Below are 22,977 nucleotides of genomic sequence, written 5' to 3'. Positions count from 1 at the left end.
ACAAATTACAACAAAATGATTTGATTTGACTTTCCGTTTCAGAGTCGATTTCTTATTTGGCTTTTCAGAATATAATTGTGCATAATTAATCGCATTATTAAAAAGATTATTCGTGTCTAATCTAGCGGTAAAGGAGGAAAAATAAAATATTATTCCGTGCTCATCGAAAAACCATTTATTTCATGGAATAAATATTTTTCTATCTATACTGTGTGCCTACCTAGGAAGTACACATTATACATATAAGTATGCATTGTTCTGCCGTCCTCGTTCGCTACTTAGGAAGGGGGAAGGATGATAAGCAAATCTATTATTTTTTAATTATTGGTACACTGAGACAAACAAATTGAAAAAGGAAACAATGTAATAGATATAAAGAAGGAGAAAAATAATCGGGTGAAAATGGGAAGGCAACTTGGCAAGGGAGGGAGGGATGAATTATAAAAAAAATCGATTTTTCAAGGAGCTTTTTCTTACGTTCTAAATGATCGCTTTATAAAAATCGCAAAGTTTTCATTATAAACTCGTGTGTATATGTATGTATGTATGCTCGTGTATATGTATATGTGTATGTGTGTATGCGCGCTGTGTGCGCGTGCATGTGTCTGTAAATATATATGTGGTGTGTGTGTGTGTGTGTGTGTGTGTGTGTGTGTGTGTGTGTGTGTGTGTGTCTTTTTTCCTTTACAATCACATAAAGTTTAGGGACGGTGCGCGCAAGTCCATCGTGTATCGTATACTATTTTACAAAATGTAGCTACAGTGCACTTGACTCGAAGCCGAGGGGAAAATGTGGAGTTAAGTGTTAGCTCTGATAGCATGAAAATTTTTCAGGCATGTTCCCGAATTTTGAGGATCGCTATATAACGAGGGATCGAACCCGGATAAAATCTCGACAAGTTCAATTCTCGATGCTAGACTCGGAAAAAATGGTTCCTTAATGGAAAATCTTACTTACGTTTCAGTTTCTCACTCTTCGACTGACCGCGAAATTGACGAATTTGAATTTATCGAAATTATATTGGTTTCAATCGCTACACATGGAATCGTGCAAGCGTCGGGGATACGTCTATACATAATCGCAGCACTGATTGTGGTAATTAATAGAGATTATGTCCGAGGATCAGGGACGGATCTTAATGAGTCTATAAAAACTAATAAGACCGCTCGTCGAGGTGCCCCTCGACGAATAATTTTGTCTAAAAAAAAAAAAAAACGCTTGTAGATCTCTTTTCTTTTTTCTTAGATCGTACAACGCGTGAGATAGGAAGGGACAGATTCCAGAGAGAAAAAAAGTCGCCGTCCCTTCTCGATGTGAGCGAGTGCGCTAACTCACTCGACGCGCTAAAATGCAGCTATTAATACCGTAAGTTACGAAGAAAGCTCACAAAAGTCAGGTGCGCGTCGCGCATTCCTTCGCGCGAATAATGTTTATTCGTCTAGAAATAAACGCCCCACGCTCGTTTCGCGACCGCGACCGGGAACGTGAATATGAAATTTCCGATTGAGACGCGATATAAAAAGTTCCGGGCGCGATTAGCCCGATATATTGGCGCCGTGTAATTACAACTTACTTAGTTAGAGCCGTAAGCTCGCGAATAGAAAAACTAGGTGGGCCCAGATTCTCCGCCAATACACACGAGCAACATCCTCGTCGGATCCTCCCAGGACGTGGGAGTGTCAGCGAAGCAACACCACATTCTTGCCTGCTACAACTTATTTACATTAATTCGACACGCTCTCTCTCTCGCACACTCTCACAATTCGCTAAAAAAAACGATCATAATGACAGAAACGTATCTATATATAATATTGTAGAAAGACGAGGAGGGAGGGAGGGGGAGGGGGGGTGGGAAGGAAAAAAAACCATTAGAAAAAAAAAAAAAAACAACGATTTTACTGTACACCGAGATCTGTTGGCCAACACGTTTCCATCGATCGTCGACGATCGTTGTTTCAGTGACGATGCATCTTACTCCTACGACGTAAAGAAATTACGCATGTCTCATATGAACGTAATTAGGCCGCGTTGTGTCTTTCGGAATTTATCTAATCTCGCGAGCCGGAGCGCAGTAATAAGAATTTCAACAAAGTTTTTCCGCTATTTGCGGAAACGAAACCGTGTTGAGATTCCGCAAGTATGACACTTGCGTAACAATTACGAGCGTAATTCGCAAATAAATACACTTCGGATTGCCTCTCCTGCCTTCGGGGAATAAGAGATTCGCGTTTTGGAGAATCCGCGTAAAATTTCCGCGGTCGTAAATCAGGATCGCGGATCGGGATGCAAACGTATCGGCGTCTTAAAAATAATACCATGACTCTAGGAACTATCCGCCTTGCCGTGGACCATGGACCACCACGTCGAGATGCCTCCCGCTGACACGACGCTAGTCCCTCTCTTTGAATTTCCTTGGCGTCCAGCACAGTCTTCGAGGGGACTCTTGTGAATCACCACACATCGTCTACCCGTGCACTTTGTGTTTCTTCCTCCACGCGCTCCAAAGAGATCCGCATCACGCGATCACTCTCCGAACAAGGCACTTTCAGTCTATCGGATGAGGAATCGCCGAGAATACGACGGCGACAATCGACGACGATTGACGATGATAATGACGATGATTATCGAGATTGATCAGAGGGAGAGCATCGCGGTATCCGTGCGGAACTCTCGGCGTCGCCCACGTCGCTTTCGTCCCGTCGGAAACGAAGGTGGACTATGAGCACCCGCATTTCTCGACGACCATGCCCGGCAATCGCGAGAACACGATCTGGTACTCGTTGTCAAAATACAACATCGTGATCTCGGACAGCTTCCTAGGGGCGCAGCATGGCCCGGTGTTGTTCGGTGGTTCCGCTAGGCTGACGATGTGCGTGTTTGGATAGGCCGGAAGGAAAGCCATCGGACAATCACCCGAACAGTAATTGGCATCGTATCTGCGACAACAAACATCCGGGAGACCGATCGTTATTGCGATTTCTATTTTCAGGTAAAAATTTCGATTCGCGTTATGAGATAAAATTTTCATAAAATTCTTTCATTAAATCTCATCGGTAAGTTAATTTCCTCAAGCTTAATATTAATTCTAGAATAAAAAAATCGATTATCTAAATAAAATAAAAACTAAAATAATCGACATTCATGAAATTCACCCCGAAACTCTCTTGTTTCTAAAAATAGAAATATCGATTGTGTATAGATGTAAATTACAAGTTTGTTGTACGTGATATTTTTGTTGGACTAAAATATATTCCAAATTATTTTCTCATTCGTTCAACAAGACGTATTTTAAATTTTGTGTAAAAATTTTATCGATAAACGTAATCAACTTCATTATATATCGTATTGTATTCCTCAAAGAATATTATTGTTAAATGTCACTGTAGCAAATTAACTTGAAATACATATACGCGGGCACTGTTATCGCACAATAAAAAGTATTTTCAAACCAAACGTGCGCAAATAATAGTTGAGCGTTGTTGATGCTAGAACTGTTCTACGTGCCACAAGAAAGTTGCAGTTCCTTTATTGAAACCTAAGTTTGGTTCAAAATGTTTTCCTTCACTGGAGAAATCTTTATGAGTACGTGCTTGACTGACGATGCATTAATCATTTTGCGACCCGCAATATGTTCTCGCGGAAGTATATACACGTTTCAAGTATTTTACTAAACGGACGCGAAATATATCGCGCCGGCATGGCTTATGAGAATGAATTCTATTGTTATTTTTGACAGAGATATCTCCTTGCCAAAATACGTTTTGTCAAACGTATTTGATCTTTTTGAGATTTTTCATAGATCTATGATCTTCAGATTACATGAATAAAATTTAAAGGGACGTGACCCTCCGTCAAAATCCACAAAATTTCCACGAAATCTTTAGGAGAAACAAAGAGAGCGGTAAAAAAAGAATCCACTCACTTCTTGGGTGCGATTATCCAATCCCAGCCGAACTTCTCGAAGTCTACCGTGAGCTTGTACCGGCAACATCTGGTCTCCTGGCTGGCCTCGTCGCAATTCAGTCCCACGTTCCTCTTGATTCTGGAGCCTCTTCGCGAGTCAAGTTCCTGCATCTGTATCTCGAGATACGGGGCGTATTCCGCCCCAGGATTGGTCTCGACCAGTCGGGCCGAGTTCCTGCGATGACCGCCGCCAGGTCCGCTGATCTTCAGAGCGACCCCGAGATTGTCTCTCGGATGTTTGAACCACTCCGCTACCATTCGTCTGAGCTCGATCGTGACCCAGCCGCCTCGTCGTCCGTACGGTCGGGGGTGCTTCGTGGTCAGAGATGGACCCAACATGGGTCCGCCGGTCTCGGTCGCGCCCCGAAGGATCCTCTGCAACGTGATCGTCACCGGGCCGGCATCCTGGCTGCTCAGATCGATCGGCTCGCCGAGCTCCGCTTCCGGATTCACGCCCCAGATCCACAGGGATAACTCCGCCCTGGTAACGCGGTGCTGGACAACTTTATCGGAGAATTTGAAGTACAGCACGTCTAAACTGCCTTTCGAGTGCCTTAGCCTCTGATCTGAAAGCATCAAGTTTCGCGATACGTCAGTTGCGGATGGAACAAATAACGCTAATCTTAACGCTATTATTATTTAACGCTACTGACAAACTGAGGAGAGAAACGCACTTTTTAGCCCTCCTCCTCCTCCTCCCTCTGTAGCCAGTAGGAAAAATACTGATGGCGTGGTTGGAACACGATCTTTAATTTTGCAATGTTTTTCTAAAACAACTGCAAATACGATTATTTAATGCTGCGCAGTAATAAACGCATCGGAGCAACGAAACGTTAAGTAATTGTGCTGGAAAATTCCAAATAGGAGAGATATAGTCTCGTCAATAGTCACATTGACGCACTAAATGTGCCAAAGCGGCGATAATGTGCCGTTTATTCCTCGCCTAACACAGCCTCCGTACAGCGTGGATCGTATACGCGTCCCATACGCTGAACTTGCCAAGCTGATATTTTTAATTATTAAATTTAGCATTATCATAAAATATTTCGTAAAATCATGCATTCGAGATAAATATTACACTTATCTCTCACCGGGTCGCCTGCATCCTTTTTCTAACGATCATGTTTTATAAACTGTTAATCTCGAAAACGTGCAGAGTACACGGTCTACGATCTAAACGAAAAATTTATTTATCAAAAAACGATCCATGAAATGTGCTGACGTGCGATCCACGTGAACATGTCTTTTCGTATCTTTCGAAAAGCAAGATCCTACCATTGCGGCTCGCGCGTTACGTCATTTATCCGTGAATGAAAAGATTCTCGCTGGTCGATACCGCATGCACGATGTTGCACAGCTCGATAAAGTATCGCTGAGAGCTGCTTAATAACTCCGCGGCTACTTGGTATTATCTACGTATAAATATTGTATAGCATGAATGAATAAAACGTAAAACATATAAAATTACGCAAACACTTGTTGCGACTTAAACGAGAAATTTGTTTATCGTGAACTCGATTGCATCTTCGATACTGATACTATAATCTTTCGATCATGTTTACTGCGATTTTCTGCGTGGGCACAAAAACAAGAGATTTGTGGAATTTGTTTTTTTTTTTTTTTTTTTTTTTTTAAGTGTCTAAAGTTAGAAAATACTGAGAAATATTTACAAAATATTCAAAACGCAAAACTTCTAAGTAGCCTGAAAGAATTGCGCTGCGTTACAAGAGTACCAAGCGGCCTCTTTGAGCTTCCGACAAGATAAAGACATTGAAAAATATATCTGCGTTCGCGAAAGTACCAAGTATCATTGATGCCAGAGATCGCTGAAGCAGCTATACGTTAAAATAGCTTCATTAAATAGGCGCGAGGTTATCGGGATAGAAAATGAGTGCGATAATCACTTACGTATCGAGCTATTTGTAGCAAAGTCGTTACAAAGTTGACTATTCGAAAACGCTGCGTTATCTTTTCATTAATAATGCGTGCGTCAACGAGTCTATTTAAAAAGAACTGTTGATCGTATAAGAAACGGCATTAGGCAATTGCATCGATCAATTGCATTACGTTACCGAGGATTGCCGCGTCACGTACACGAGTGCAAGTTCGCGTCTGGCCGTTCGCAGCGAATAATTATCCCTAATTGACTGATAGCGGGGCGAAAGCATCGGCGATAAAGCGCGAGCGTATTAGAGGAGCAACACTATTTCGAGCTGCGAATACCAGGCACTAATCGCGATTTCGCGACTTTCCACGATCGACCGTACAACGGCAACGGTGTAAACATCATTATCCCGCGCGATTTGGCCTTTTTACGAATGAAGGAGCCCATGAATTACGTGCAATAATCTCGTACGGGCACATACGTACGATCGCGGGCCGCGACAAGCGGCCTCTTAAAATAAGTTAATCGGGGAACAGCCCTCGCGATACTTCCTTCGTCGACCGCGATTTCTTTCCCGACCGATCGAACGTGGAACGCACGTTTCGCGCAGGTTGCGCGTCTCTCTTTTTCTCCGCGACTCCATCGGCAGCGATTTAATCGGCGGGTTGGGAGGCGCGTTTCCGCGAAAAATTGTAATTTCATTAACGACGCGAAATTTCCGACATTACGTTATCGGCATAAATTCTCGACGGACGATTATCCACGCTTCGTCCTTTTTCCGCTCTAACGTTATCGCGGACACGTTCCCGGTAGAATCTCCTTGATTCGCTCGAGTAGCTAAATCGCGATCGAATCAACATGTAATCGTTAGCTATGAGGAAATCTCTTTCGGGTCGTATGCTTTTTTTCGAATAAATGTCTGCAGATAAAACGGAACATAAAATAGAATTTTCGCGATATAATTCATTAGAATCTTATTAAATCTAAATTAAGGTTTAAGTATGTAAAATACATTTAATATGTTACAATATTTTGTATCAGAAAACTAATCCATGTAAAAACTTTCATCTTCTTTAGGTTCATTAAATTTTACACGAACAGAGAATAAAATTGGATACGCTACCTTATTTTAGAAATAAAGTTGCAAAATCTTTGTTTCTTTTTTTTTTTTTTTTTATATTTAATTGTCATTGTGTTTTGCTCGTTCCGTTCGTTACGGCAACTCTACGAAATCGGAACGAGCTAGTACCACGAGCTCTGCATCGGGATCGCTCAGAAGAACCGGCAAAACCTTAAAGACGCGCAACGCACGCACGCACGCACGTGGCCGGTTTTCAAAATAAGAAGATCCACCTTAGAAACTTAGAAAATTCTCCTCGCCGGGCAGCGAGTTGCGCGCTCGCAAAAACGCTTCACAAACGCCCGCGCAAGGCTTCCTCGCGGCCGGCTGTTCTCGCAATCAGAGAGAGAGAGAGAGAGAGAGAGTCAGTGGGATCGGCAATAAATCAGGAAGAAAGCTCGTCGTGCTCGGGTTTCTTGCCGATCGGACGCAGCGGCGCTCGATCGGCGCTCACGCACGTGCGTCCGACATTTACCCTGATGACCGACGTTATAAACTCGACCCCGGATCCCCTGCGTCTCCGCGGGGAGCGATCGATCGCGGATGGACGGATCGATCGATCGCTCGATCGCAGCGACGGAGACACGGATATACGCGCAAATGAAAAAAAGGAGGAGGAGGAAAGAAAGAGAAGCAGCAGGAGGCAGATTTATATACACGGCAGGGGCCAGGAGGACTCTCTATTCAGGCCATCGCTCGGCCTGAGATCGCTTCCACGAAGGGTAAAGCTACCTCAAATCGTACCGTTATACGACGCAAGCGACGTTTTTCTCCCGATTCCCCCGATCAATCCAGCGGCTCTCGCTCTCGCATATCGATACTAACGATACGCGACTTTGCGCGTATCTTTTAAGCCGGCTGCGCCTGTCCTGGTATTCGACTGGCTCCTCGTGCCGCCGGTCGCCGCGTAAGAAGTTTTCCATGAAGCTTATGAATCTCGGACGACATTATCTGAATGCGCAACGCGCCTGCCGAGTCGAGAAAGAGATCTCAGATAGCACAATTATTTATAGAGAAGAAGAAAATTAATCTGGCCATAGCGAAAGAAATCAATCTTTTTTTCATCAATAATTGACAATTAATTTTTCATAATAATTCGTCCACAATCACATAAGAAGAGATTAACAATTAGTTGATTAACGTGCCGTATCCTGAGATTGATTCAGTCACAGTTATAAAGTTAATAAACATTTGAGTGCCATCTGTTTGTGTAAATTTATTAATAACTTTATGCAGTAATTTGTTTGTGCTTTATTATATTTTTTTTCATATTTCGATGTATCTGTTATGATTTATACTCGAACAGTCACGTTTGCTAAAGTATACCGATGCTGAAAAGAAGCAAGATAAAAAACGCGGATACTTTTTTTCGCGAAATGTTTATATGTTTATATATATGTTGCTGTTATCCCTCGATTGAAACGTCGCCGGTATCTTTCATTATTCGACGCATGAGGAGAAGTAGGAAGGGCAGCACGCGCAGCTTTGACTTTCCTCAATTTTGCATGGAAATTCAGCGAGATTTGCGTGACGCCTCTCTCGGGACGTGGAGGTTTATTTTCGTTAACGTTTTATGAGAGAGTACCGCGACGGACACCGCGATTAACCTTGCCGCCGAGAGCGGCTCTCCGTTTTCGAGCACTCGAATAATTCGATTATCATTCCCCTCCCCCTTGCCGCGTTCTACCCTCGTCTCGCTTTTATTCACCGTCACTGTCACTGTCACCCGTCAGCTGTCCCGCTGTTCTCCGCAACGACGATCGTCTGACGCGCGCGCGGACTCGCATCTACCATATACCCATAGACATCTACCCGGTGATGCTACCGTCTACCCGTCACGCCGTCTACCCGACTCCCCACCCCACCCCCCCGGGGAGTAATTATTATTAATCACGTCAACTTTACGATTACGGACGTGTCCGTCCCGCCGAGTCGCCAAAAACGCGCCCTTCGTATTTTAAAGTTCGGCAGAGAGAAAGTTTGACAGTCAATCATCTCTCACGATTGAGTAGACTGAGTAGACTGAGTAGACCGAGTAGAATGAGATACTAGACGATCTATAGGAAATTTGAGAATCCGCGCCTGGGCGATTCAATCGTATGCTCTGGCGACGAGGATACGAATATAAATTGACGAATTATTTCATTGACCAAAAAGTAACTGCTGAGATGCACGCGGTAATTTGCATAATCGATCCTCTCAAAGAAATCCGACATGTAATTATCGGCCATAATACTTTATATTATGGAAAATAACAATTTTATGACCATGCCTTTGATTTCGAAATCCGCTATCGCAAATTTTATTATAAATCTCTTTCGCTTTCCTCTACCCCTTGACAATTTAAAAAAAATATCTCGCACGCATTATTCATTACGATTTTATCGTTCTACGCACAAAAAAGTGTACAGCATCTCTAAATGAGTAGTGGTCAAATTGTTGGCAAATAGGGTTGTCCCATCGAGATTTAGCTCGGTCATCTAAAATGCACGCGGATGTGTCGCGATGAACCGATTTGCCACGCGATATTTTTAAACATCGTCGCCCTTACGTACAACCGCAGCTTGTACGGAAAAAAAAAAAAAAAGAATCGGCCGATAGCGAAAAGTGCATCAGGGATGCGTCCCGGACGGACGAGGAGGGGGGGCTCACGGTACGGATGGCGAGAGGTCGTTCCGTATCACAATTATTTCTTCGCTTTATTTATAGGCAGGGCCACGACACCGCGCGTATCATCGTTGTTTTCCATGTGATTTCCACCCGTTTGAACGGCTCTCCTGTCTTATTTTCCTACTTATTCCGACGCGCTTCTACGACGCGAGACCAGTGCAGCCTTCCGTCGACAAAGCGCGCGATCGCGGTTCCGCATTTAGCGACTATCACGTAGGGAAACAGCGAGATAGAACGAGAGCGAGGAATCTACGCTAGACGGTGAAGGGGCGATTTAGCGAAAATTAGATTAGATATCGCCTGTTTTCGCAACGAGCTTTTCGAGCGAGATTCAACAGGGAGATTTAAACGGAAATATCGAACGGGAGTCGGGAATAAATGTCGTAGGAATGCACGGAGGTGTTAATTGTGCTTCCGAACGATTGATAAAGACGCGAACATGACGGGAACGAGACGGTAATCCTTTCTGAAATATCGTTCACAATTTTATTCTACTTTTACATATCGTTCTCGCTCTATGAAGAACAGCTAAGGCGGGGCTGTTGAGCGACGGTTTTATTCGCCGCTCTAAGTTTCGAAGCGTATATCGCTCCGGCGAGAAAGTCTTTCTACGTTTGTGCAACGTGTGTGCAATGCGAGTGACCTCCGTTCGCTAAAATCTATATTTATCTCAAGCGCTGAAGACTCACACGATGTACTAACTGCTTTGGCTTTATTGTTTTCACCCCGCGCCCTTCCTTCTTTTTGTCGTTTACCTTTCCCACCCCTGTCTACTGTCCGCGCCGCCAACTGTCACATTTACGGCGCGCATTTATTTGTGTCTGCCGCGCGAAACACCAGCTTGAAAATCCGCATTTCGCGTTTCGCCACGTGTGTTCGAATGTGTGCGTCTCTCGGAAAGTGACGATTCAACCAAATTCATTCGCGGACATCGCGAAAGATTGTCAAACGTGCGTATGCCATGAGAAGCGGAGGAAATCGTCGTTTTCAAAAATATTATATTTATTAACGAGACAAAGAGCGTCGATGAAGCATCGATGATTTTAGTTAGTTTTAGATCCTCGGATTTTTCTAAGTAAAAAGATCCTTGGTTTCCGAATGGCGTGAATTTTTGCTATCCTTTGAATTATCCTTTTTTTTTTTTTTTAACTCGACTCCTCATTTACTTTCTGAAGAAGTCTCTGAAGAAAAAAGGATAAAAGGATTTCCTCCCCGTCTAACTGGAGCACTGAAACTGTACGACATTACGGCGCAGACACGCGTCATCTTCGCGCGACTCGCAACTTTCTGGCGGCAAACGCTTCTTTTCTGCTCGCGACTTTATAAATATAGTCCAAAACCTCTCGCGCCAGACGGTCTGTAGCCTCGTCTGGACGAAAATAAGCCATCTTTCCCCGTCCTGACGGTCTTTCTTTCCGACCTTTTTTCCGACCGATGCCGACGTAGTGGCTCGTTACGATGTCTCCTCCCCTTGTCCGACCTTCAAGCACGAAGACGAGCAACAGGAAAGAACGAAGGGGGATCGGCGGGAAAGTGGTGTCGCGCGAGGAGTGCAAAAGTGGCATAGCCTCGGCTTCGGCCTTGAGACAGAGCCGAAAAATCCCTCGATCCCTCAAGAATTTCCGAATTCTCACGAAAATACAGTCCTGGATCTATTTTCGATCGAGTTTGCGAAGACGTAAAGAGAAGAGGCTCCGTATCAAAGGATACCGAGATGAGTACAACTGGGGATGTACAACTGGTTACGTGCTACTCGCTATAAAAATATCAAAGAAAATTACGCGCGTATCACGCAGGTAAGGATTTTAATTTGCAATGGTAAATGTTAGTAATTCATCGCGCGACTCAGCGCCCATTTCTGCCCTTCAATTGATTTAATTTCGCCTCGCGACGGGATCGTTTGCGGGATCGCTTGAGGCGTCGAAAGGAACGGGGTTTTCGCAAACGAGACCTACGTCGGCCTACACATCCAATCCGACTGAACCAGCGAGGGCAGGGCGCCGAGAGGAGGGCTTTGCGTGTGTCTACACGAAAATGTCTGTGTACGCACACTCGTCCGCCACACTCGCCAGGAGCGTTGAACCCCCGAAATTAATGTTGTAACGCAATGTCGTATCTACGTCCCGTCTCATCCCACCCCCTTCAATGCTGTCTCGTTGCGCCTAAAGCCGTTCGATAACATGCCCTCTAACTTCGACTTGGGAATACCTAATTGCACTAATGATCCTGCGAGTCCCATAGGGCACGGGGGTGAACGACCCTTCGCGGATTTGTCATTTGTGGAGAACGCATTCGCGCCCGACGAGAGATACAACGTGCAGACTCTTACAATGTAATCGGCTGTGTTTGACAGAAACGTACATATCACGTTATAATCACGTATGTATGCTGGGAATCCAGAGATCTAATCTGATGCGTTACGTTTCGTGTGTTCTTCCGAAGTTAACTCTGGAAAAGTTAGAATGGGAATTAAAGCATTAATACCTGATGAAAAATTAATACTAAACTTTTCTTTCAGAGTCATCATTTTTTTATCTTAATACCGGCTAATGTCACTGAAACGTGACGTTAAAAAAAGTTTCGATTGTAAGAAGCTTTCCACTGAAGAAGCTGTCCACAGAAGGTATTCGTAAACTCTAGATGAGACAACCTTAAAGCAATTACCGAGAATCACGTCGAACGCGATCGATAATAATTCTAATTCCCCGGGCATACGTAGGGCGTACATCGCCGCCGCGGGAAAAAGGGGGAGGGGGAGGATGCGGGGAGAGGTTGCCGGTCGCTACCTATCTACAAGGTACTTATCGTTTCTTTCCGGTGGAGCGCTCGCTCGCAACACACCCCGTAAAACACGCTTCACCGTGGGATCACCTTCCGGGGGTCCGCCAGCCGGGCGAAACCGGACGTAAAAACTGCCGTCTCCGCGTAATCTGCATCGCGTGACGCAGGCGGCCCGCAATTGCGACTGCACTTCGACAGTATAACAGCGTAACTCGATAAAATTCGCATTTGGGTCACGCGTACTCTCGTTCCCTCCCTCTCTCCCCGACTCGTTCTCTCCTTTGCCCCCTTGTCCGATTCCCGCTACTTCTCTTTCGCCTTTTTTTTCCCCCTCGAAAGGGCCTGCCTTATGCGCCTTGCGGCATCGCGTGCGTTTATGCGCCCCTCGCCCCTTCTCACGGGGAGAGGTATGGGGGGGGAGGGGGGCCGCTAGCGCGCCGTGCGGCGAAAAAAAGAAAACAGAACCGCCTCTTCTTCTTCTTACACCCTGAGTGTCTTGAGGTAAATCTCTGTCGGGAGGGGGGAAGGTTCTCAGAGAGAATCGTATGTAAGAATTTCGACCGTTTTAAGTGGAAATACGCTACGATTAGGCTCACGTGAATGCCAAATTTTCTTTTTGCAAAAAGATCCGATCATAAGCGATTTGGTCACGTTTTTCGGTATGCACGCCAGCCATAATTGAACGTTGCACCATCTACAACACAAAATTCTATTCTAGGAACAATATTTTCAATGTACTTGTCGGCGATTAAATCAATCTGGTATTATATACGAGCGTCGTGTGATACATATCGGACTTTATGTAACAGCAGTAAAAATGCCCTTAAATGCACTTGCTGTGCGCCAGTGATATTTGTACTTTTGATACTCACTCGTACACAACCGGGAACACGACAAACTGGTTTTCCCTGTAAAGGTTACTCATAGATCGTTCCTAGCGCTTCTCATCGATGTCGATTTATCGGTGACTCGGATAAATCTATTAAATTCTCGTCACAATCGTTGCCTTAATCATAAACTTCTGGGAAACGGAAAGCGTCGCGAGATAGAATTGCCTTGTTCAATTGTCGGGTTCTGTATAAAACAAGAATTAAAATCAGCGCAATTTTGCTTTGAATACAATATTATAGAGACATATATTTCGTTGTCGGATACAGATACACCTCGCTCGCGATTCTTCGCGACAGCATAAAGATCACCGTAAAACCACAGAGATCCAAAATCGTCAAAATTATATACCGATCCTAACATCTGGAATCTCTGATTCTGAGAAATCTGGATCTGATGCGATCGAAATCAATGTCCCGGGCGAGAGAGATCAAGGAGCGAAGCGAATGAGAACCGTTGAAACACGGCGCCTGTCTGCGAGTATGCTGACCGCAGTGGCACTATCTGGATTATCGTTATTCACCGGATATATATCTATTTCAGATTTGCTAATTTTTATCGAAACGAAAAGCTTGATTTGAGAGCAACGTAGAATGACAGCTGACGCAGAACGATAAGAGGGCGTAAGGAGATGGATACGACTTACAAGGTGAAGAACAGGGATGATAGGGAGGTAATCATGGCAAAAGCCATGGTCACGTAAAAAAATATCTTATGTAAATAAATAAATTGTTTACATTAAGAATAAAGAATACTGTGCATCGAAAAGGCGATTATATCAATGTAACGTCAACAACTGTCAATACAATTCGCGGAAACATTTCGTGATAACGGATACATTCCATAAAGCATGTAGAAAAAAAAAAAAGATATTTTTCAAAAAGTATTTTTATCGCCTTTTAACGATGTGTTTAACATTTCTTAATTACGACGAAGGTTATGCCCCTGATTAATTATCGAATTACGAGTTGTATATGTTTAAATATAAATGACAATAAAAATAGAAAACAATGACATCGATAAGTCCAGCGTGCTTATGTAAGCGCTCTATCACTACATTGCATATATCATTATATTGTGTGCGATAAAAAGTTATAAATTTTTTATTTTGAATCCACGTGCAACTCTGATGGAAAAATTCGACATATATAAATATAATAAATTAGATATGTATTATCTTTTTTATAAAATTATGTGATATACGCATGTGGTGGAATCGGCTTTTATAAATAAATTGGGAGATTTATTACTCACTAAGGTGATTAAAAAAAAAAACGGTAGAAAAATCGTTACAAAATTTGACGTTATATCATGCACGTTAATATCATGCTAGAGAGTTAATTTTACTTTACTTACTCTCTTTGTGAGAGACAGTTATGAAAAACAAATTCTTTATTCCTGCAATATCGATATCGTACAAAACGAGTCGCTTGCGTTAAGCGAGTCCGCAGCGATTCGTGTAAAAAAACGTTTCAATAAAATTTAATTCTACAACTCTTTCCCTTCTCACAACTATCATTCATATCTCTCCCTCTGTGAATTTCGAGTTGCCTTGCCGCTTTCGACAATCATCGCTCCAGCTGGCCAGAGTAAATTGCCGACCTAGAGTTAGCTCCGGGCGCTAAGTCATGGACTAGGCTCCCAATATGATGTAGTCGAAACTGCCGCCAGTCATCTACAGACAGCTTTAACGCGATAATGGGAGATGGGCCTGACCTAGGCTGCACCGGCCGTGACCTTCGTTGCGGATGGAGGCCGGTTCGTCGTTCGCACACGTATGTATTTGCGGGTCTTGGTGATCTCGCGTCTAGGTATTCGACAGGCCTATACTTAATGCCCATGCTTAATTCTAAGGAGCAACGACGGATCTCTTTTCTCCGTCTCCGTCTCGCCAAGTCTTTCGATCCGCGATTTCTTTTCTTCGTTTCTCAAAAACCTTTACCTTGGTTGAAAATTTATTATAAAAGAATTACAAAAGAGTAAGTTGTAAGAAAATATTTTTTAAAAATTTAAAAAGAAAACAACTCTAATTATTATTTATAATAGTGAATGATAATTTAAAAGGATTGAGTCTGATCTTTCACGTGTACAGATTATTTATACGTAGTCCTCACGACGCCCTTAATATATTTGATTTATTTGCACTTTTAATTGCGCTCTTAATTAAATCATGACGGTAAGAGAATGCTGATGACATTTAATAACCAACGTGATCTGAAATGTTTCTTACTCCTTCTCACAGAAATATGCGAAATGTCATACTATCTCATTTACATTGTAGAACAAGAATTACGCGGCAATCCTTTTTTTTTCCCCTAGAAATAATCCCGGAAAGAATCCGTTGCTACTAATTACGATGTTGAAGTCTATCAACTTCATTTGCACAGAGCAACTTTGATTGTCATTGAACATTTTTATGCACTTAATTGGTGCATCCCCTATCGTACTGTCTGAATATGCGCCGGCGCGATACATGCGAGAAAAACATTTTAAAGGCAGTTAATCAGTCGCGTCTGCAGCGACTATCGGACCGACGTGCGCGCTATATTTCCCGCAGGAATAATTTTGGTCAGCGTCATCGGGGTTACACGCGGCGGTGACTACAAAGAGACGCAGCGAGTCTTTTTATCGTAATGAATTTTTAAGACCTGCTATCTCTCTGCCGTACGAAGTTTTAACGCTCAAACTTGTTAAGATATAATCAAATAAATACTATCAATCAGAAATGATTGCTTACTCAGATGGACATGATGAAAAGGACAATATCGATCAAAATCGCGAAAAAAGATATGATATAAGTGTAAAAAAGTTATCGCTAAAATTAGTGAAAAGAACTCTTTTCAGAAAAGAACTTTAAAGAAATTTCTCAGACTATTGCGAATTAATTTTTCCAAATGCCTTAAACCCGCTTTGATTCGCATTGGACATCGGTCCAATACTCTTATCGAGCAAACAGATAATCGGCAATCGTTTTACCAAAGAATGTATGGAAAGAACAATACACGAACGCAAAAAAAGAATAAAGAAAACAGATTTCGATAAAAAAAAAAAATATGAGTATAGAAAAAAAGATTGTGAAAAAGTCGACGATTTAAAAAAAGAAAAAAAAATTAAAGAAGACGAAAATAGAAAATGATAATGATTTAAGAAATGTTTATGCATCTTCAGAATTATTACGAAAGAAAGTCACGTGGCACGGAAGCGATAAAAAAATAAATATCTAGGCTAGAAGAAAATACATTGCGGAAAAAGCAGACAAAAAGTAACAAAGTAATAAACAAAAAATAAATTAAGAAAATTGATACAAAGAAAATTATGTTAAATAATGATAAATCAATACAACAATGTATGTATGCATAATGCAAGCGCATTGAAACTAACAGAAGAAGATATACAAAAAAATCAGAGATTAAAATAATAATAAGGATATTACATAATTATGCATGAATTTTTATATAGTAAAAATTTTATCTAATCATAAAGAACAAAAACAATTGGAATAAAATAAGTTTTTTTCTAAATTATTATCATATATTTAATATAATTACGTATAATTAATATCAATATGCTATTCGATTTGTGATATTCATGCATTAAAGATGTACATTATAATAAAATTTTAATAAAGTATATTTAAATAAAATAGAAAGAAATAAGAAAAATTAAGCGAAAGAAATAGAGAAAGAATAAGAAAGAAAGAAAGAAAATAAGTAAAAAAAAATATTTAAAAAATTTTACGGATGTTAACATTACCCAACTACAGATAAAGACTTTCATAAAGTAGTGAAAAGTGAAGAAGACACGCGAAGATACATGCGAGGAAAGAAAATTCGCGCAAATGGATTTTCAAAAATCGTTCCCCGCAGCGGGAACCGAGATTAGACGAAGAGACAAGAGGTCGTTCCGATAACCCGCAAATGCGATACCGATTTGTCAGTCTTTTTTTTTTGGCTCACTTTCGATGCTATTTTCTATTCCAAGTTCAATACCTCTGACAACACCGACAGCGATCGAGATCAGATGCTTTCGAGTACAAATCGTGCGTATTATACATGATGCTCGTGCACTGTATGTTAAAATCGCCGCGAATTATTTATCACGGTTCTACATGTACATGCATCTTTTTTTTTCTTTTTTTTTTTTTTATTTCCATTACATCGTTCCGGCTATTAATCTCACCGATATTGCTGAGCAGTGGGCGTAACTTTTGAACTCTCATTCGCGCTTCTTCGCTTTATCTGAGCAATGCTAAATATATGCATACTTATTTTCGACTGCTGCAAGACTACGGCAAGATCAGTTTAGGAAGCGAACTGTCCGACGTCGATTGCTACACTTTAACGTGTACAATGGAAGATGCGGTGATTTGTAAAGAGCTTAGAAACGTTTAGAATAGAAGCGTAGAAGCTAGCTACAAATGAATACGATCTATAAATATTATATCGGCCTACACTTTTCGACATGGGCAATTTGGAGTTCTTATTGTTTCCCGAAGGAATTTATTCATCGTTAAATACTCTATAAAATATTCGCACGATTGGTACGCACGATTAGATATAACGCGAGTTCACACAGGAATTTCAATCTCGTCGCTCTCACGGATTGCAACACTGGAAAGCAAAGCTATAATTGGCACGATACAGATAATAATAAGTTAACATTTTATCGGTTTATGCCAAAGTGTCTGTAATCGCGCTGATACGCGATAATCGTCCGCAATATATACGATCGGTGTCGCGCGCCGGTGAAGATTCGCCGTCGAGAGTACTCGGGGCATATATTACGCTCATAAAAAAATTCAGATTCGCCCAGAAAGAAAGCACGCCAGTCTCGCGGTTAGCGAGACCGCGATCGGTCTCCCTCGCCGATCTGAGTTCCTAAGCAGGTCGTTGATCTTATTTTGTTTCTTCCCCTTTCTCTCTTTTTTTTTTTTCTTTTTTCGTTTCTCTCTCTCTCTCTCTCTCTCTCTCTCTCTCTCTCTCTCTTTTTTCGCGAACACGGGGGCCTTAATAACAGGTTGCGGTCCTACCGCCACTATTACGTGCTTAGCGGCAAGTGGCTCGAAGACAGTTTCGCCCGAGGGACTCGTGCGGCGGCGGACCGTTTGGAGCTCCTTCTGCTCCTTAACAAGTGTATATTATGCACGAAGAGCATACAGGGTGTCCCCGAAAACGCGCAGTATCCTTGACCTCCTCCTCCTCGGTCTCCGGTTGCCGCCCTTGACGTTTCTAATTTTTGACACGTCTTGAAAGCAATCGATAATAAATCACGTAATCTGCCAATTACGTTGACGCGCTGTGCGCTTCGTGTCATCATGGATAAGCACTCGCTCATTCCTCCCATTCCGACGTGCCGTCGGGCACATATTTTTGCAACTTACGCGGGCACAATGTCAAAATTAATTCGTTGGAATATTATTTATAATCGCATATTAGAAAGTTGTAAATAATGATAATCTTTTTGTTTGATTCTCGCAACGAAAAATGATCCGGCATAGAAACTGAAGAAACTTCCAAAAAAAATTCAGAATTTACGAGTTACAGAACACCTAGTGTGTAAGATATATTATAGAGAGCATTTCTGAAATAGATGACTAAAGTTTAAAAGCTGTACTCCGCTCATCGTAAGGATGAAAAAAAAATCGTATAAATATTTTGTGCAAATATACTTTATATAGAGAATTGTACATATAAAGAATTGTACAAAATTTTACAAATAGATTCGAAAACACATTTCTTTCGAACTTTTCTTTTGTATTGAAAAATTTGATAAAAATGCTTGTTCAAAAATTAGAACTTTCGAAAAATATGAAGAATTTATGATTTAGAATAATAACGTAAAATAATACTTATAATAAAATATAGTTGTATAATGTAATAATTTTAGAAGATAAACCTCCTCAATAGTAGGGTTTCTGTAATTGTGCAATAAAGAAGCGAAAATTTTAAAGAAACTTTTACATAAACTTTCGAAATTAATCATAAAAATAATAAATTTTCGCTTTAATCGACTTTAACTCATCTATTTTATTTCACAAAAACTTTCTTTTTACTTTTTTCCTTTAAAATCTCATTTTATTTCTCTTTTCTATTAGATTTGCATCGTTCCTTGCTATTGGGTTACATTATATTTTTAATTTGTACCGATGTAAAAGGATTTGCGTACAGCAAACGTTTTATGCTGCACTCGTCGGAGGTAAGTCGTTGAGTTAACAGTAACGGATGTCGGATGTGAGAGCCAGTTATATAATTGTTACTTCGGTACTATTAAGTTACAAGATGCTCATCAGCGGCGATGATACGATGCAATTCAGTGTATGTTGCATGCGATAGCGTATATATACGCGAGTCACGCCGGACGGATCGCCGAGTCGCTGAGGTTAATTTACTTGACGTTGCCAAGGAAAACATGATCGGTGTCGTGTATGAAATATTACCACTCGCGGTAATTAATTCTGAGTGAACCGTGGCGCCTGGTTGATCTTTGGGATAACGCTACCTTTTGCTAAGATATGCACAACGAGTTTTTGCAATCGTGCATCAGACTAAACATCTCGCAAAAAAAAGAAAAAAGAATCGCAACTCAGCACGCACATTGCATTTGATAATTTGTTGAGAAAGATTTTTAATCTTCCTAACGTCGCCAGCATATACCAATAAAATACCACATGAAGTGATACTTTTCACGGATTTCACAATTGAACTGCTTCGTCATTTAATTTTCGAGATTTTTTTTTTTAATTATATATCGTAACAAATTTCTTATTATAATAAGTAGAAGGTCAAACGACCTAAGTACAATTTGAAATTATTCGAACGTTTCGGACACAAAGCTTTCATCAACAGAGAAAGTGATACTAATAATCGAATATATAAAAAATTAATAAAATATGTAAAGAAATAACTGCCAGCTAGGTGGATTAAATCATGTGAAAAAGAAAAACCAAAAACTAGATTAGTCAGGGTTTGTAAAAACCATATCTCCGCGTAACATATATAATATATATACAACAATTAAAAACAAATTAAAAAAATCGTAAAAAACGATAAATAAATAATTTTTACTCTACTTAACTTGAATTTTCTGTTACTTATTCTCTATTACGATAAATTTTGTATTATTATTTGAAACGATACGTATTTTTGCTCGGTCTTCTACTTATTATCGTTTGTCCTATACGAGCTGTTTTGTTTTTATTTAAATTGCATTTATCGTATTTAAATTTCTTATGTTTTCAAATTGACTGGTAAGAGACTGGTAAGAGATCCAGAGCTTTTAATAATATTGTCTAAAACATAGCGTTACTAATGATTTTCGTAGAAATTAATTTTGAAGCATGTAAAACCACACAAAAGTTTATCTAATTTTTTTTTCAGTTAATTATTCAGTTTAATAATTTAAAATATTCCACGAAATTGAAAGCAGCTACATTTCGAAACTAATAAAAAAACAAAATGAAGTGATATTATATGAGTTCTGTCTGTCCCAGTCTTCTCCTCCATGTGGGACATCCTGCAGAAGGAAGGAAACGGAAGAAGAGACTTACGGGGCTGCGCCAAGGCAAAGACACTCTCCGTCTTGGCGGCATATTCGTCGACCTCCTCGTGGTGCGTGATACCAGGCTCGAGAGGCTGTGGTTGATCGGCCTGCATCCCGTACATGTCCATCAGCTTCGAGATCGGCGGGATCCTCGGCAGGGCACGACCCGTCATGTTCGGCGCCTGCTTCAAGCCGAGCTTGTTCAGGATCTGCTCCTTAATCGCTTTCAAACTGAGCGCGCGAATCTCCTCGTGCATCCTGCAGGCGTTGCAGGTGTTACCGGCCATTGCCAAGTGCCGGACATGGGTTCTCTCGATGTCGGGCCTGTCAAAGGCACCGAGGAGGGCCAGCGAAAGTAGTAGCAGCGCCCTCGTGACCATCTTGTTCAAGGTCGCCCTTGGTCAGATCAAGCTCTACGATCGGCTTTCGTCGCTAAAGGAACGATCAGATGATCAATGGCATCCTTCGTTCCCGCCAAGCTCTCGTCTTCTCCTCGAGACAAGATCTTAGAGAATTTCCCTTCGTCTTTCTCAATAAAACTATCTTTCGTTGATCTTTGACTTAATAAGTCTTAATTTCTGCGCTGGTCTCTTTTCTTTCGTTTGGACAACCTTCCTTACGATTGTAGAAAACTCTCTTCCTTTTTCTTCACTCTTCTTCTTCACTCTTCGCTTCTATTTCTTTTCGCAGCTCCAGCCTCATCCACAAGGAAAGTCTCTTTCTTCGGCATTTATCTCGCAGCGCCAGCTTCTTCCTGAATTTACGCAACCATACGTTCTCCACTTCCAATAGTCGCCTGGTCCCCTTATCGTGTCCTGAAGTCGGTGCTTCGCCGGAACTAGGCGACCGGCCTCGATCACGATCGCAATCTGCACGATCCAGTTTCGCTTTCTTCCTTCCTAAGTCGCAAATTTACTAATTTCGTGGAGAGCTCGAGTCTTTTCAATTCCACAGAAAATGTTAATTAGCTCGAGGAGAAAGAGAAAGAGAGAGAGAGAGAGAGAGAGAGAGAGAGAGAGAAAGAGAGAGAAAGAATCGCTAGTATATCTTCCGAATGATTCGCTTCACTTTACGAGGTTCACCAAAACCGTTCTCATGCACACCAATCACTGCGAGAGAGAATCACAAGGCACTTCAATATATCTGCGGTGGGACTTGGCGCGAAGTGTCCTGAACAATCATCCGACCGGTTGCATCCCGTGACCTTCAAGCCTTTAGCGCCAGCCCGCTGCCGTTCCAAGACGCGCGTCACCCGTGCTACTATTCAGTGACAGACCTTGCTCCCTATCAAACGCGTTTCGGACGTCATGGCGCCAAATCCGAACTGGTTACCTCGACCCCTTTGGGAGCAGAATCAACCGGGACTTACTCGTCTTCGCTCCAACCGCGTGACTCCTCGTCCTTTCTTCCTGTTCACTTCCGGTACTCTGACGCGGCCGGCATCACTGGGTTGCTACTACTGCGGGTACCAGTCTCTCGCGCCAACCAATTTCACTCTCGTTCAAGGACGCCAATCGTCAAAATTGAGCGAAAACCTGTGAAGAATGATGACGTAGAGAACGATCGTGGGTGACGGTATGAGCAGCGACGTCTCCAATGACGGACTGGTAATACCCCGATGGATCTTAAGAGCTTGCCGGCCTGTCAAGCACTGAGACAGGAGGCGCGAATTCTCACCGCATATATGTCCGAGGTAGAGGCCTCCTCCTCTCTTCTTCTTCTTTCTTCTTCCCTCTCCCTCTCTCTTTCTCTTTCTCTCTCTCTCTTTCTATCCTCTCCGCTACCTCACTGTCTCCCTCTTTTGCGCGAACGCCGCGACGTCTTTCTCCGTCTCGGTATTCTCTCCCGTAGTATCTTACGCACTCGCATCGTAGGGGCCGAACGTATATCCTACACCCACCGCCAACAAATGCCCATCCCCCCCCCCTGCGCGCTCCTCCTCCCTCGTTGTTCCCCGCTCCCAACCCTTTCTGCCACCGCCGTCGCCGTTGCCGTTGCCGCTGCCGCCGTCACCGCCGCCTCCGCTGCCGTCGCCGCCACCGCGAGTGCCGCCTTCCCCCTTCCCCTGCCGCCCTCTCACAAACCCGCACTCCCGACCGTCGCACCCGACGCGACCCGCCATACCCCACC

The 22,977-nt window shown here is 42.3% G+C and overlaps 2 protein-coding genes across 3 annotated transcripts in view; one reads left to right on the top strand and one right to left on the bottom strand.

Annotated features, from left to right (window-relative positions):
- Positions 1–157: 157 nt before the first annotated feature.
- Positions 158–22,707, bottom strand: LOC105427200 (growth/differentiation factor 11). Its single transcript, XM_011638852.3, has 3 exons — positions 20,855–22,707; positions 3,924–4,530; positions 158–2,937 (listed from the first exon to the last, which is right to left on the bottom strand). The coding sequence occupies exons 1-3, from the start codon at positions 21,225–21,227 to the stop codon at positions 2,718–2,720; spliced, it is 1,200 nt and encodes a 399-aa protein (XP_011637154.3). The 5' UTR covers positions 21,228–22,707; the 3' UTR covers positions 158–2,717.
- Positions 2,856–22,977, top strand: part of LOC105427199 (putative glutamate receptor) — a 28,422-nt gene continuing 8,300 nt past the window's right edge. Inside the window, exons 1-2 of one of the 2 annotated variants that reach the window (XM_089071657.1) lie at positions 2,856–2,990; positions 13,852–15,083. In XM_089071657.1, coding sequence (XP_088927783.1) covers positions 15,057–15,083 — 27 coding nt within the window. In that variant the 5' untranslated portion in view covers positions 2,856–2,990; positions 13,852–15,056. The remainder of the gene's footprint in view (positions 2,991–13,851; positions 15,084–22,977) is intronic. The other variant, XM_089071658.1, reaches the window with a different exon arrangement.

Source organism: Pogonomyrmex barbatus, unplaced genomic scaffold, assembly GCF_055798465.1.
Source record: "Pogonomyrmex barbatus isolate J1 unplaced genomic scaffold, ASM5579846v1 scaffold12, whole genome shotgun sequence".
Lineage (NCBI taxonomy): Eukaryota > Metazoa > Arthropoda > Insecta > Hymenoptera > Formicidae > Pogonomyrmex > Pogonomyrmex barbatus.
This window is presented reverse-complemented; position numbering and strand designations above follow the sequence as displayed.